At 46.2% G+C, this 16,694-nt stretch overlaps 1 protein-coding gene across 2 annotated transcripts in view; it reads right to left on the bottom strand.

Annotated features, from left to right (window-relative positions):
* Window positions 1-16,694, bottom strand: part of LOC137654637 (uncharacterized) — a 115,949-nt gene that overhangs the window by 28,926 nt on the left and 70,329 nt on the right. For both annotated transcript variants that reach the window (XM_068388441.1, XM_068388442.1), the window contains exons 16-18: window positions 15,972-16,274; window positions 4,714-4,843; window positions 843-1,046 (exon numbers count right to left, since the gene is read on the bottom strand). In XM_068388441.1, the coding sequence (XP_068244542.1) occupies window positions 843-1,046; window positions 4,714-4,843; window positions 15,972-16,274 (637 nt within the window). The remainder of the gene's footprint in view (window positions 1-842; window positions 1,047-4,713; window positions 4,844-15,971; window positions 16,275-16,694) is intronic.

The following is a 16,694-nucleotide window of genomic DNA, read 5'->3' as shown; positions in this document are numbered from 1 at the left end:
GTTATACACCATTGAAAGAAGAAAGGTTGAAGTTTCTTTGTATTTTTTCAGAAATAGAATATCTTAATTACATTTCGTTTTATATATTCCAAATTGGGGTACTAATTACTTCACAACAGTGATAGTATGACTCGCAAACCACAAAAGTGTTCAAGAGGTAAGCCCGAAGGATTTGTTCTTAAGAATACAAAATAAAGGAAAATGGACCTTTTAATGAAATTGAAGTAATGCCAAATGGAATACAGTAGATGAAAAGTTAAAAGGCATAAAGTATGGTAACTGTAGCTAATGGGCTTCTGCAAAGAAACACTGCAATACAGTGATTTTCACTCAAAGAAAACAACACCCATTTTCTTCTAACTCAATTTACTCTTAGTCACACTGCCATTTCTCTCTTCATTTTCTATGCTTAGTACTGTACTGTATTGAACCCTTCATAGAAGTTCAAGTGCATAGCATATATTACATTTGGAGAAGCGCATTTTACCAAAAAGAAAATGTGGACTGGAAAGTCGACCAATTTGACCAACTCATCATTCACAAACAGTACCTCTCCTACATGTACCTCTGAGCTTCATTTTATTTCTACATTCATATGTCTGTAAAAAGATAGGTTTGCCATCTCATAACTAGTTAGGCAAATCTACATAGCTAGTCTCATCTTTCCTTGCATATATTTGTCACCTTGGAATAAAAATCACTTACTGGACGACCAGTTCAACCAAATATCCTCTCATTAACAAACATAATGCTACTAACCCCTCAAGCATACGTTCTTTTACAATACTCAAACACGGTAAGCTATATACATACATATAAAATAGCATTTAATCAAGCCTTACCTTTGAATAAAATTGAGGGAATTCAGAAAATTTCCTGAGCAGCAAAGACAACTTATCTCGGCAATGCAACAACCAAAGATGGTACAATAATTCTTGCCATAACTGGAATATACGAGCCCACTCAGGTCCTTGTGGAACTGACCCCTTCCTCACCTTAAGTGTGTCAGATAATTTGATTATCTCTTGAAAGTAAATATCTGAACCCTGGAAAATACAAAGGGGAAGGTTTCTTGAAGCAATTAATCCAAAAATTGTATTTCTGTTCTCGACCTGTGTCGCTCCATGAAATGCTCCTCTAGCACCATTTCTAAGGCATAGTTATTGCTGAATACACCAGAGAAAAAAGGATGCATGGAAAGACAGGAATAAACCTAGCTCGCTCACTCTTTGAGTGACGGTATAGAAAACTGGGGCGTGATTGAACCACGACCATAGGTCCCTCACTAATTAGACCTCTCCCTCATCAACATCCCCCGGAACAACGAGGTCCCGTCCTACACCCGTCTGCTGCCTCCTACTACGACTATCCCACCCCACCCCCTTACTTCACTCCTACACAGCACCAGTGTTGGTCAGACGTGTTTTGCTTTGCTCTGTGTTGTTTTGTGTTTTTGAAGATGCCCGACGTTTTAGAGATCCCTGCTCCCAAGTTTAGTATTATATTTGTCTGTTTAGGAGTTCTAGGTAGCAACACTCATTTAATCTTTTACCGTGTTGAGTTTTTTTATTTTTTATCTTATCGCCGCTTGTTCAGGTTCCCTTTCAGGGGTTCGCCCGCGGCCATTTTGGTGTCGCTTCCTCGTGATCTCTTTGTTTATCGGGCTTTCATTTATTTCCTTATACTATTTGTAAGCCCTTTTTTATGTTATGGACATCTAATTTAATATTTTGGCATGATTGTATTTTATTTTTATGTTGCGCTGTGCTTGTTAGCCTACTTGGCCGAACCGTAAGCGGTTTCGGTGGGTAGCCTTTCCTGCCAGCCTTTATGTTTTTGAGTTCTTTTCGGGGAGACGAACACATTCTCATTTGGTTGTTCTGAATCGTTATTGCCCCTTCAGTACCCTCCGCCGGCGTTGGTAGCCCATACGGACGCCTCCCTCACCGGGTGGGGGGGTTATTTCCCGTTCAAGGAAGTACAAGGCTTGTGGTCAACGACCTTTCGTCAAATGCATATCAATATTCTGGAAGCCATGGACGTCTTCCTGACCCTGAAAAGGCTCTCCCCGTCGCAGAATCAGCATATCAGGTTAGTTCTGGACAGCGCAGTGGTTGTTCATTGCATCAACAGGTGAGGCTCCAAGTCCGGTCACATCAATCATGTGATGATTGCCATCTTTTCCATGGCGGCAAAGAACCATTGGCATTTGTCAGTGGTTCACCTAGAGGGCGTCAGAAACGTCATGGCCGATGCCCTATCTTGGATGACTCCCTTAGAATCGGAATGGTCCTTGGACCGTCAGTTGTTCCGTTGGATTTGCCAGCAGGTTCCAGGTCTTCAGGTGGACCTCTTCGCCACGAATGCCAACCACAAACTCCAATGTTACGTAGCCCCAAACCTGGACCCTCAGGCTTATGCCACGGACGCCATGTCTCTCGACTAGAACACCTGGCAGAGGATCAACCTGTTTCCTCCGGTCAACATGTTGATGAGAGTTTTGGACAGGCTTCGGTCTTTCCACGGTCAGGTTGCCCTCGTGGCCCCCAACTGGCCGAAAAGAAATTGGTTTCCTCCCCTGGCGGAGCAGGGTCTCCAGCCTCGACGGCTTCCCAACCCATTGCTGACTCAAACAGTACAAACTCGCAGTGTGTCAGCTTCCTCAGGAATTCTGAGTGCCCTAACTTTATGGACTTCATGAAATTTGCTGCTCAGAAAGATGCTGCTATCGATCCTCTTAACACTTTGTTCCTGGAATCGGATAAGAGAGATTCTACCTTTCGGCAGTATGATTCTGCTGTTAAGAAGTTGGCAAAGTTTCTGAGGGATTCGGATGTTAGGATGATGACTCCCACTCTGGCAGTTACCTTTTTTCGAACTTTGTTTGAAGGGGGTTTAGCTGCAAGGATCATTACCACGATTAAATCCGCCTTGAAGAGAACATTTCAATCCGGGTTCAATATTGATCTTATGGATTCGTACTTCGCATCCATTCCCAAAGCTTGTGCTAGACTGAAACCAGCAACACGTCCCACTGCGGTTTCTTGGTTTCTCAATGATGTCCTTAAATTGGCTTATGACACCGATAATGATTCGTGCTCGTACATAAAGCTCCTTCGGAAAACGTTATTTTTGTTGAGTTTGGCTTCCGGGGCTAGAATTTCTGGGCTATCAGCTTTATCGAGAGAACCGGGCCACATTGATTTTCTTCCGTCAGGGGAGGTCTTGCTCTCGCCAGATAGATGGTTCTTAGCTAAAATTGAGGATCCCCAGTCTAGATGGACTCCGTGGAAAATTGTTCTACTTACTCAGGATCCTTCCCTGTGTCCTGTTTACACTCTCAAAGATTATTTGAAAAGAGCTTCTACTACATCTTCAGGCCCTTTGTTTACTCGGGAACGTGGCGGAACTCTTTCCTTGAACGGGATTAGGCAGCAAATGCTTTATTTTATTAAACAAGCCAATCCTCTCTCAGTTCCTCATGCCCATGATGTCCGGGCAGTGGCAACCTCAGTTAATTATTTCCATCACATGAATTTTGAAGATTTGAAACAGAACACTGGTTGGAAATCTCCTACAATCTTTAAACGTCACTATTTAAAATCCTTGGAGGCCCTTAAATTTGCGACAGTGGCGGTTGGGAGTATAATTCCTCCGGATATAAAAGAACCATTGTAACTAGGTACTATTTTCTTTCACCCCCTCTTTTCTTTTTGATCTTGTCTCCTTATAAGGAGCGGGTTTATCCTGCCTTGCCTACTCCCCCTACCATCCTTTTGTTGTGATTTTGATTTGCACCCTACCCTCTGTTTACATTGTATGATTTGCATTTGTAATTTTATTTGTTGTACTAATTGAAATTTTCATTTTGAGAGTTTACCCAGTATATCTGACTGTATTGTATACCTTGTGTTTTATGTTAGTAAATATTTTTGTGTTATTAAACTCTCTTTTTACATTATATGTTTTTGGTTTCGGTTCCTTATGTTTAACTTTTCCCAAGCTTGGGACCATTTCTCTGTTATGATTTCATGGAGCGACACAGGTCCAGCCCAGAAAAGGGGTTTTGACGAAGGAAAAATCTATTTCTGGGCGAGGAACCTGTGTCACCCAGTGAATCCACCCTCTTCCTTTTTCCCTCACCCTGGCTGGTCCAAGCTTCGGGTGCTGGGAGGAATGAAGTAAGGGGGTGGGGAGGTGTAGGGGTGGGGAGGGATAGTCGTAGTAGGAGGCAGCAGACGGGTGTAGGACGGCACCTCGTTGTTCCGGGGGATGTTGATGAGGGAGAGGTCTAATTGGTGAGGGACCTAAGGTCGTGGTTCAATCACGCCCCAGTTTTCTATACCGACACTCAAAGAGTGAGCGAGCTAGGTTTATTCCTGGCATTCCATGCATCCTTTTTTCTCTGGTATATTTAGCAATATTTATGCCTTAGAAATGGTGCTAGAGGAGCATTTTTCACTGGGCGACACAGGTTCCTCGCCCAGAAATAAATTTTTCCTTCATCAAAATACCTTTTTTTTATGCATTCCCTTTTGCCCATGAACATTACAGTAGGTAAATTAACTTAAAACCCAAAATATAAATATAAAATCATACATTACTTGATGTGAAAAACACTTATGCAAAATATTTTAGGATAATTTTTTATGAATTACTGTATATTAATAGCAACTCACAAGGCAAAACTAAAAAAAAAACAATGTCACTTACCAAATCTTCATTACAATCAAAATGAGTACACCACCCAGTGAGTAGATGATGTGCAATTCCAGAAGCACTTATCATGACTGCAAAAAGACGCACCCATCTTGCCAGGATTTTCCGGAAAAAGTCCTCACATCTACAAGGACAAAAATTTACAAATGTTTGTTCAATGAATAAAAAACTTTAATATTTACTTATGCCTAAGTTCCAGACTGCATGAGATGAATAGTGTTAAATATCTCATGTAATTAAAAAGCCTGAATTGAAGACTATAATAACAGTAATGCTGAATTTCTGATCTTTCCTTTTTATACTGCTGAAACATTGTTACCCTATGAGATGTCCTTAGCATCCCAATAACTTATTTTCAAAAACAAAACTGTTCACTTTTGAAAGATATCTTAAAAATGATGGACCACACCATAATTCTTATAGATGGGAGAAATGGGATGTGGTGGATCCCTATTGTTTAAAATATGAAAGTTTAGATTAAAACGAACTATTACAATACTTAAAATTGGTTCATTACTGTTCCCCTCTGGAAGGGACAGCCATGACCAATGATCTTAAAATAAAAATTTCTAAGCCCTCCCTTTTGGTACGATACTCTGCTCCGAGTAGCACTCACCAGTCTTGAGAGGCTACCACCTAGCCAGGGAGCAGCCTAGGTAAACACATGATTGCCCTTGTTTTCCTCAATCGTTTCCATTGTGCTTTATAAGAACTGAGCAAACAAAATGCATGGGAAAGAGGGCAGTAAAGGCTGATGACCTTAAGTATTGAAATAATTAATTATAATCTAAAAATTATGTTTATTTTAATGCATATTCAAAAAGTTCAAGTTCATAGCTGCATCTCATAACGTGGAAGGTGGGAAGAGGTAAGGTCAGAGATTTAAGTAAGTCTATCCAATTGTTAACCTTCTAAAGATCGAACAACAATAAAAGGAAAATTTATTCAGATCCTAATATGACAAATTCGAAGATAATTTGTATTTTTCCTAACCATACAAACCTTAGCTATTTACAAAGGGTTATTACTTTTAGCGTAGCTGAAATGGCGAGCCATTAGAATTTAACGAGGGTGTATTACCCCCGCGCTAGTTAGCGGGGGGGTAGGGGAGTGGTAGCTAGCTACCCCTCCTCCCCCTCACACACAGGTGAATACTCACTTTCACTTAGAGGTAGGACTTGTCTTGGGGGACAGGGCTGGCGGGCAAATATGTGTAAATAGCTAAGGTTTGTATGGTTAGGAAAAATACAAATTATCTTCGAATTTGTCATTTGTTCCGTAACCGAAATACAAACCACGCTATTTACAAAGGGTGACTTATCCCTTAGGAAGGGTGGAAAGTCCCCAGCCATACTGGCTTTGGCTTTACCCGGGGACTCAGAATCCGAGTGAGTCGCACTCGAGAAAAGGAGTCCCTGCACCTCACAAGTTCCTTGCACCGCAAGGAACCATGTGGCCTACGTAAGCTTGTGTGTGAAGGAAGAAGTGTGACCCGTCTTAGGCAGTTGACCTGGAGTTCCAGAAGGAACTCTGGGTTAAGACGTTCCCAATACCACCTCGTCAGGGTATGGGGGACGCGACAGTATTGACTCAATACTCGGAACACAAGGAAGCATGGTTTACCTGCAGAGGTTCGAGGTCAGCTATGCAGAGACCAGGATGCTGCTTCCCCGTAGAGGGGATGATGAAGAAAGAAGTAAGGGCCAGACATACTTCTTTCGTTCATGCAGACTAAAACCTGATAACAATGCCCTCAACCTTCTGCTACCTCTCCAAAAAGGAGCCTGAGGTTAGACCAGCTGTTGTGTAGCCACCACAGAGCGATAGAAAACGTATCGAGACTCCTGTGGGTCACGCCCTGCAGGAAGCGGGCTGCGAAGGTCATCAGACGCTTCCAGACTCCAGCTTGTAGCACCTGCGTCACAGAGTAGTATTACTCGAAGGCGAGGGACGTTGCGATGTATCCAACATCGTGCTGTAGGGCGACGTGACGGGGGAGGGTCTGAAGACAGGTCGAGATGAATGTCCTTGAGTCCGGGCTGAAGAGGTATACTGGTGACTCTCCCCCCATGTCCTCCTTGTGTTCCCAAATCGACTGCAACTGAGGCCAAACTGCAGCTGTTCCCAGCGCTAACCTCTCGATTCCTGTACTGGCAAGAAAGAGAAGGTCTTGGGACATCAGACACAGAATTGAGACTCAAAATCTTGAATGAATCGGACCGAAGGGTCGGGACCCTCAGATTCTGAGTCTAGCCAACAACTCAGGAGCGAGCCTGAATGTTGCCTTCCCCTCTTCCTTAGAAAGGGGGGGAGTAGTAAGAGACCAAGAAGATTGCTTACACACTGGCCGTGGCCAGAGTGAGCAGAAGACCCAGGGCGGAATACAATCCGAGGCCTGTCGTAAAAGGGTCTTGAGATCTCTTAAAGGACTAAAAGTCCGAGCCATGCTCCAAGTTGGAGGTCTTCCTCCGACTAGGGCAGGGACGATCGTAGCTTCGCATGAGCGAGGATAGATCCAGCGGGCAGGAAAAAGTTATTCCTTTAAGCCTGAAGGTCAGGGAAAGGCTGAGCGAAAGGCTTCATTGCCAAGAGCGGAAAGGAGTTTCCTCCCGCCGAAAGGCAATAAGACCGTTATTGCTGGAGAAGAGGCCTCACGGGAAGAGGTATATCTCCCACGGCACCAACCACCTTAGACTCTTCACTGGGAGACCCCTGTGGATGACTATCGCAGATGACGCGACCTCCGTACCGCGACTGTAGCGGGTTGTCTCTTCTAGAGGAGGAAGCGTAGTGTCTCCAGGCATGAAGCCGAAGCGACGCCCCGGTTCGGGAGAGATGTCGCAGTGTGGTTGCTTGAGTAGTCTGCGCCGTGGGAGAAGCTCTCCCGGGAGTTCCGTCAGGGGAAGCAGAGGGTCCAGAAACCGTTCTGCACATAGTCCCAGTGGAGCTCTCCCATTGAAAGGTTGACAGACAACCTGGTTTTGTTGAGACCCATTGTCCGCAGACAAAAAGGAGGGAAGACGCAGGCGTCGAAGTTGTCCCACCATCACCGGAATGCATCTTGCCAGAGTCTCGGGGTCTGAGACTGGGGGGAAAACTAGCGGAAGCTTGAGGTTCCAAGCTGTCGCGATCAGGTCCCCCAGACCAGCACTTGCTGGTTACCCAAGGTCAAAGACCCCTAGGTACACTCTCTCTATGAGGCTCTGCTCGGATAGTCTGAGAGAAACATTCCCCTGCCTGGAATGAGAGAGCCGATGGTGGAATTGAGAGAATCTCAATCATCCCGATATCTCTACTGCAAGATGTGAAGGTGTGAAAATGCGTCCCCTGCTGGTTAGCATGAAGTCGACACGCAACGGGGCGACTTGGCAGGAGCGGTAGGATCTGAAGAGGGGCCAGACTAAGGCCCTTAAGCCTGCCTGAATGATGGAGAGGTATCCTTCAGGTCTTGACCATAGGCCTGGACCGGAACATGCCCCCCCCCCTTTCCTTTGACGAGTCCGAGAACCGCATCAAGAATGTGGGGAAAGGACGAGAATATCCACTACCATCAAGAGGCTCCATAGGTCAACACCCATTGCAGGTTTAATAGTTCCGCTGGTCCCATAGGGCCAGGGAGTCCGGTTAAACATTGCCTGAAGCCACCGGAACTTGGATCGCCCCACATGGAACTTATCCTGAGGCGACCGTTCGGACTATAAACGGGTCAATGAGGAAAGAAGAACTAGGAAACGTTCCAAGGTAGGGCTGAAAACTCTGCTTGACTGAGAACAGGTACTGCGACTCTCCTCAGTCTTGCCACGGTGAACCGAAAGGAAGGCTCGGAGGATGTGGTAACAGAATCTGGCGTCCCTAGGTGGTCACCCATCCAAGTACCGACGTTGCTTAACCTCGCTGGACGGAAGAGAAGCGGGGTTTCCAACGTGGTAAGGCGGTTGACTCAATATCATGGCCAGATACTCCAGATGTTGAGGCAGAGGAAGAGAAGGCTCCAAGCAAAATACCATGAGCCCACACTCATGGTCAGCATTCGGAAGCTTTTCCCGGCGCTGAAGAAGGTCGAAACCCGAGCCTACCGGAGTTGACCAGCCCTCCAAACAGCAGAGGAGGCGGAAGTCTGCACCTGAGCGGCCAAGAGGAAGGCAGGGAGAGTTCTCTGGGGAAACAAACCTGCTATGCCACGGCGGGATAGCCACACTGCATCATAAGCAGGAATACTTGCAGTTTAGGCTGAATTCGACGAGCACCCTGGAAGATGGATGGAATGGAAACTGAAAGTACCCGTCCTTCCGATCCAGGGTTAAAGGAGTCCTGTCGCCTCGTTACCAGTCTGATCGATTCTGCTGGTCTACGCTGGCCGAAGTTTGTTCGACAAACTTGATCAGGGCTGAGAGGTCGACTATGGACATCCCCTCTCAGATCCTTCCTTACAAGAAAGGATCGACTGAGGGGGCCGGGGGTGAAGCCGTCGATGATCCTAAGGAAGACCTTCGCCTAAGGTATGGATCATTCTGCCCAACCGGGCAACTCTGCTGATGCTATGGCATAGAGGTTCAGAGACACTGAATTCGCTGACAGAGACGGCAGGCGCGATATCCTTGGCTACTCACAGAGATTGTGCGGGAATGGGCATCGGGAAGCTGTCATTCGGATGAGTAACCTTAAGCATCCTCCCAGCGAAAAAACCTGCAATCCTAGAGTTCGTGAACTCCTTTTAGGACTATGCCCCCCCGGGGGAGTCTCCTGTGCCATCTGTTCCTGACAGGAGGAAACTGCAATTGGACACCTTGTCCCAGTTGTCGTAGCCGATAACTTAGGCCGACGTGGTTGAAAGAAAAGGGAGCTGGAGCCCTGCAGAGTCTGGAAGAAAGCGCCTTGGAGGAGTGAAACCGGAAGTCGATTTACTCCGCACAGCAGATGTTTAAGTCTCTGTCCTTGGGCAAAGACAAAACTCTTCTCAAGGATGGAAGGGTGTCTGAGGTCGTTGACCTCCACAGATGAGACACCCGAAGGAAGCCTTCAGTCAGTGCGTCCAGATGGTACAACATCGAGCTTGTCCGCAAATAGATACTTAACGACGAAAGGCCAAGGTGCCTGAGCTCGAGAGGAGGAAAGTACCCTTGATCTTCCTGTAGCTTCCTTGAACCAAACCTCGGGCCGTAACCGAGGAGGGAAAGAACCTGGTAAGCTCCCAGAGGAAGAGGTAAGCAGTCACCCCTTGTCCGATGGAGAAATCTTCAACGGAAAGCCCCCCCCGCCAAAAATCCTTCCAGGGCGGGAGAAGGAGAGAGTACTCGTGCAGGAGAAGGGACCCTCGAGACCGACCTCTTGGGAACCAACTTCGCCCTGGGGGAAGTCACCACGAAGTCCACTCCTCTCTTTCTCTTCAGCGTAGGAGAGACAGCCGCTGGTTTGTTACCCTGGCCGGTGAGTGCTGGTTTCATAAACCTCATTAATGCCCGTGCCAGCGGATCAAACCATGTCTGCTGCTCCAAGGACACAGAGTCCGAAATCCTCGCTAAGGTGAAAGGGATCGGGCGATCCTTTGGAGAGGACACGACGGTTCCTGCCTGAAAAGAAGGTGGGAAGAATGCTGTACTGACCTGTCTTCGTCCTGCACTACCAACCTGTGCTTGGATGGAGGTGATCCCGAGTGCCGCCTAGGAGCACGCGTCCCTGCTGCTACCACCGGCTGTGGAATTCGCCGCGAACTATGGTCGCGCGAAGGCGAATGGTCGCGCGGGCGCACAGGCGAGTGGTCGCGCGGGCGCACAGGCGAGCGGTCGCGCGGGCGCGCAGGCGAGCGGTCGCGAGGGCGCGCAGGCGAGCGATCGCGCGGGCGCGCAGGCGAGCGATCGCGCGGGCGAGCGATCGCGCGGGCGCGCAGGCGAGCGATCGCGCGGGCGAATGGGCGTGACGGCGAGGGATCGTGCTGCCGCGTAGGTGAAGAAGATCGCTGGCGGTAAGCGATGGCGAGCAGCATGTGTAGGTGAATGATCGCGTGATAGGGTGCGATGGTGATCAGCATCCGCAAGAGGGCGAGCGTTCAGGGTTGTGCGATGAGGAGCAGCATGCGTAAGCGGGCAATCGTGCAGGGTTGTGCGATGGCGAGCAGCATGCGCAGGTGAATGATCGCGTGAAAGGGTGCGATGGTGATCAGCATCCGCAAGAGGGCGATCGTTCAGGGTGGTGCGATGAGGAGCAGCATGCGTAAGCGGGCAATCGTTCAGGGTTGTGCGATGGCGAGCAGCATGCGCAGGTGAATGATCGCGTGAAAGGGTGCGATGGTGATCAGCATCCGCAAGAGGGCGATCGTTCAGGGTTGTGCGATGAGGAGCAGCATGCGTAAGCGGGCAATCGTTCAGGGTTGTGCGATGGCGAGCAGCATGCGCAGGTGAATGATCGCGTGAAAGGGTGCGATGGTGATCAGCATCCGCAAGAGGGCGATCGTTCAGGGTGGTGCGATGAGGAGCAGCATGCGTAAGCGGGCAATCGTTCAGGGTTGTGCGATGGCGAGCAGCATGCGCAGGTGAATGATCGCGTGAAAGGGTGCGATGGTGATCAGCATCCGCAAGAGGGCGATCGTTCAGGGTTGTGCGATGACGATCAGCATCCGCAGTTGAGGGTCGCGCGATGGCGATCAGCATCCGCAGTTGAGGGTCGCGCGATGGCGATCAGCATCTGCAGTTGAGGGTCGCGCGATGGCGATCAGCATCCGCAGTTGAGGGTCGCGCGATGGCGATCAGCATCTGCAGTTGAGGGTCGCGCGATGGCGATCAGCATCCGCAGTTGAGGGTCGCGCGATGGCGATCAGCATCCGCAGTTGAGGGTCGCGCGATGGCGATCAGCATCCGCAGTTGAGGGTCGCGCGATGGCGATCAGCATCCGCAGTTGAGGGTCGCGCGATGGCGATCAGCATCCGCAGTTGAGCTAGTAGCTGGCGAACCATGTTCCTTCAGAAGTGTTGGAGAACGTTGGCGTGCCAGCTGTAACACACGTGGGCGATCCGGAGATCGCTGACACGTAACAGGAACCGCAGGGAAGATCATCTTGAAAGCGCTGACGAACAGGAGAGCGCTGACGAACAGAAGGGCGCGCAGGGAAACCCTGACACGCAAGGGAAGAACCCCCGTGGGGGCAACCCTTTGCCCCGAAGGGATCGTTGTCCGCCGGGAGACTGATGTCCGTCGGAAGACTGATGTCCGTCGGAAGACCGCTGTCCGTCGGGAAGACCGTTGTCCGTCGGGAAGACCGTTGCCCGTCGGAAGACGAGATTAGACTGCTGTCCATCTGCACCAAGACGGAAGATCGAGAAAAAGAAGTTGTAGGCTGCAAACGGAGATTCAAAAAGGCGCCTCAAGCACCCTTATAGGGAGATGAGAGGCCCTTACGACGAGGCGGACGGAGGGCCTTACGGCGAGGGAGGCCAACAGCAACAGCAACAGAAGAAACCTCCGAAGAGGAGTCTCTATGAGTGTACTCTCTCGCGAACGAAAGAGAAACACTTCGTGGAAGAGACTGGTCAGCCAGTGACCTAAAAGGGGCAATCCTCCGAAGAGGAGCTCCTGCAGTTGCCCAGCCCCTTGAGCGAAACTGCAGGTGCGACCGCTCAGCACCAAGAGCATAGTCGCACGAAAAAAAGGCAAGAGAAGAACCCCCAAAAGAGGAAAAGCTCAAGCCTGGACAGGAAAAAAACTTCCCTCGGAAGGAAAGTTATCCGCCCAAGGAGGCAAGCCTCCTGACTGTTCTAAAATGAACTGGAGAGCTGTCCGTCGACACGGGAGTACTACCAGTAGAAGGAGACACGCCCCTGACGACAATACAAGGGGGGAGGCAGCAACAGCCGAATCCCCAGGACTCAACCAGACAGCTCACACCGTTGCTATATTACAGAAACGAACTAGATCGGTAACTGTAAAAAAATAAAACAAATAATATTAGTACACATTCATTCCCCCGGGAAGGCTCCGAAGAGGAATCCCGAGGGAAAGGAACAAGAATTACACAACAGGCACGTGCCCTCACAACCACTTACACTCGCGGAAGGAGAGCTGTAACCAAAACAGAATTATAACAATTATAATTATGTAACTATGTAATTATGTAATTTAAAAATGAATGAACACTAAAGAAAAAAACGAAAACCCCGAAAGGAATCGTTCTACAAGCTGAAAAATTAACAACTACAATTAGATTCATAAACTAATTGAGACAAAATACGGCGTAGCAACCCCACCCACACGGGAAGGAAGCTACAAGGGCGTAGTAAAACATAGTAAAAGGGTGAACGACCTCAAGAGAGAGAGAGAGAGAAAGACCGAAGTCAAACTCGATCGCAACCCATAAAATTAGGCCGTGGTGGCCTAACTGCCGAGGCCTCCACGTAGATATCGTACACTACACACACACATCTGAAAAGGAAACTTACTTATTTCTATACTCAAATATATATACAAACATGAAAACATGTTTACATATATATTGAGTAAAAGAAAAGTAAGCGATTAAGTAAAGACAAAACAGACAATGGCTGCCAAGCGAGGACCAAGACAGAGACGTCTGTCACAGTCCGAGCCAAAAGTGAAAGTGAGTATTCACCTGTGTGTGAGGGGGAGGAGGGGTAGCTAGCTACCACTCCCCTACCCCCCCGCTAACTAGCGCGGGGGTAATACACCCTCGTTAAATTCTAATGGCTCGCCATTTCAGCTACGCTAAAAGTAATAACCCTTTGTAAATAGCGTGGTTTGTATTTCGGTTACGGAACAACTAAAAAGTCAACATAAGTAGGTTGAAACATGACGTCATTGCTCATTGTAAAAGAAGTGTGAGCCTGACAGTAATTTTGTCATGGATGGGATCACCAAAGGGTTAATGTTAAAAGGCTTTATCTACTGTGACAGCATTGTACTAGATCCCTTCTGTGTGAGATGAAATTCCATCAATTCCTTGAACATACAGTACTCTGTATCATTCCATGTCACCTTGATCAGACAAGATCCTTGTGCTATTGTACCAAAACTGCTACTTAGGCCTAAATAATTTATTCATAAAACCTGACGTTCTTGTACAGTATAAGTTTTATAGATGGCCTAACCCCACAAAACTAATTAATGGCTGATCATCTGAACTTCGATGTTCTACATAAAAGAATTTGTTGAACCATAACTATACACAGAATCTGTTCTGCAGGATCCTTATCTATAATCGCTTTTTCAACTGGGATTTTTGTGTGTCTAAGCACAGCTTTTGTACAAAAGTCGTTCTTCGCTAGACAGAATCCTCTTAGCCAAAAAGCCTACCATAACAGAGAATGCTTTATTTTTTCTCATGACCTTTGTGGATGCCAATGGTAGTCTTCAATAGTTGGAAGGATGCTTTTTTAAAAAACTGAAGAGCTACAACTACATTTTACCAAGTCATTTCTGTAACTATTTGTTTCTTAATAATGAAGGTATCACTTACTACAAACCTAAATAACTATCTACCTATATACCAAGGTACTTACCCTAATTTTGGGGGGTAGCCGACATCAGATAAATGAAAATAGGGGACCTTTCCTCTCTACGCTCCTCCCAGCCTGACGAGGGACTCAACCGAGTTCGGCTGGTACTGCTAGGGTGCCACAGCCCACCCTCTACCATTATCCACCACAGCTGAAGCTTCATAACAGTGAATCCCCTACTGCTACTGCCTCCGTGGTCATTCAAGGCGACCGGAAGGAGCAGTAGGGCCTACCGGAACTGCGTTACAATCGCTTGCCATTCATTCCTATTTCTAGCGCGCTCTCTTGCCTCTCTCACATCTATCCTTCTATCACCCAGAGCTTTCTTCACTTCATCCATTCACCCAAACCTTGGCCTTCCTCTTGTACTTCTCCCATCAACTCTTGCATTCATCACTTTCTTTAGCAGACAGCCATTTTCCATTCTCTCAATATGGCTAAACCACCTCAACACAGTCATATCCACTCTAGCTGCTAAATCCTTTCTTACACCCATTCTCACCCTCACTATTTTGTTCCTAACCCTATCTACTCGAGATACACCAGCCATACTCCTCAGACACTTCATCTCAAACACATTCAACTTCTGTCTCTCCGTCACTTTCATTCCCCACAACTCCGATCCATACATCACAGTTGGTACAATCACTTTCTCATACAGAACTCTCTTTACATTCATGACCAACCCTCTATTCTTCACCCCTCCCTTCACCGCCCCCAGTACTTTGCATCCTTCATTTGCTCTCTGACGTACATCTGCTTCCACTCCATTTGCTGCAACAACAGACCCCAAGTACTTAAACTGATCTACTTCCCCCAGTAACTCTCCATTCAACATGACATTCAATCTCGCACCACCTTCCCTTCTCGTACATCTCATAACCTTACTCTTACCCACATTAAATTTCAACTTCCTTCTCTCACATATCCTTCCAAATTCTGTCACTAATCAGTGTTTTATTCCCTTTACATCACTGTAAAACAACTTTGTAACATTTATGGATTCTTATGCTTGCAAACAAGTGGTTATAATAGTATCAGTTTCACCAGCATTGAACAACAGTTGATCTCCATTAGCATCTTTACTCTTGTTTTATTCATCTCTTGCTACATCATCTTACCTGTGTCTTGTAACATTCATCTTCTCAAGGAAACATACTACTTGCATCAATGGCATCAGGGTTATAAATACATTACAAACTTAATCTATATAGCATTCAGATTTTAACTAAATATGAAATATAAAAATGTACCACTTACGGATTCAATATCGTACCAGTATTAATCATCTGGGGCTATCCATATCAAAACCATAACAAAATTACATAGTTCAAAATGATTACGAGAATTGGACATTTTGCTTGACTGTGACCTTGACCTTTGACCTTGACACTCCAAAATCTAATCATTTCCAGCTTTTTACATAATAGTTAATCCCTACAAGTTTCATTACTCTATAATTATAATTGTGGCCAGGAAGCTGTTAAAAAAACACAAACAAACAAACATACAAACAAACATACAAACAGAGGGTAAAACATAACCTCCTTCCAACTTCATTGGCAGAGGTAAAAATTCTAAATAACACTATTTGCATCATATTGTTTAAACTACAGTACATTCAACTCATTTTCAAAATCTTAACAACAATTATTCATACAATATATCAATTGCATCTCTGGGAAAAAAAGTTAAATTTAGTTACAGTGCAAGTTTGTGATAATGGACAAAAGTAGAGAAAATTACTTACTTTCTTAATTCACCATCTCCTGTCAGTTTTTCATTAGGCAAAAGTTGAGGACAGAAAACAGGAGGGGCTGGTAAATATATTTCATTTGGAACAATCAAAGGTAGTTCTTGTATTATTTTTCTTATGTTCAACAAGCAGATTGCTAGGATATCAGGCAAAATTTTCACTTGTGTCATTGCTGCCACCTTCAAAAGGTCCTGGTAACACTGGAATAACGAAACATCAAGCTTTCTTGTGCCCCATAATTTTAGCATTAGTTCTTTGATTATTGCCTCGGGAAAAAAGCTGGTCGGCAAGGTGGCTCTGAAAAGGCAAAAAAAAAAATAAACCAAGAAAATTGAATTTTTTTTTTAATCACTTCAGTTCTACTTTTTTATGCTAACTCAATTTAATCAATAATATTATGGAAATGTAATTTAGAAGTAAAATTAAAATTACGTATAAGTAAAAGAGCAGTGGCAAAAATCCCTTCCATTGAGGAACAGACACATTTTTCTTCAATGAATAGGGAGCATAATAAATACAGCAATTGGTAACAGATTATGCACGGCATAAGGACTGGCATGGTCTGCTCTGAGTATACAATTACAGTACTGAAAGAACCTTATACATACATCAAAGCAGGCTATGCACTGCATGTGGAACTGGTATGGTCTCCTTAAAGTATAAAGCTGCAAAAGGAGTATGTTGTGAATGCTCGAGTGCTTGGACGAGGATTAAAAC

This window comes from Palaemon carinicauda, chromosome 15 (assembly GCF_036898095.1).
Source record: "Palaemon carinicauda isolate YSFRI2023 chromosome 15, ASM3689809v2, whole genome shotgun sequence".
NCBI classification, from domain to species: Eukaryota; Metazoa; Arthropoda; class Malacostraca; order Decapoda; family Palaemonidae; genus Palaemon; species Palaemon carinicauda.
The sequence above is the reverse complement of the archived record's forward strand: the minus strand, read 5'-3'. Positions and strand labels throughout refer to the sequence as shown.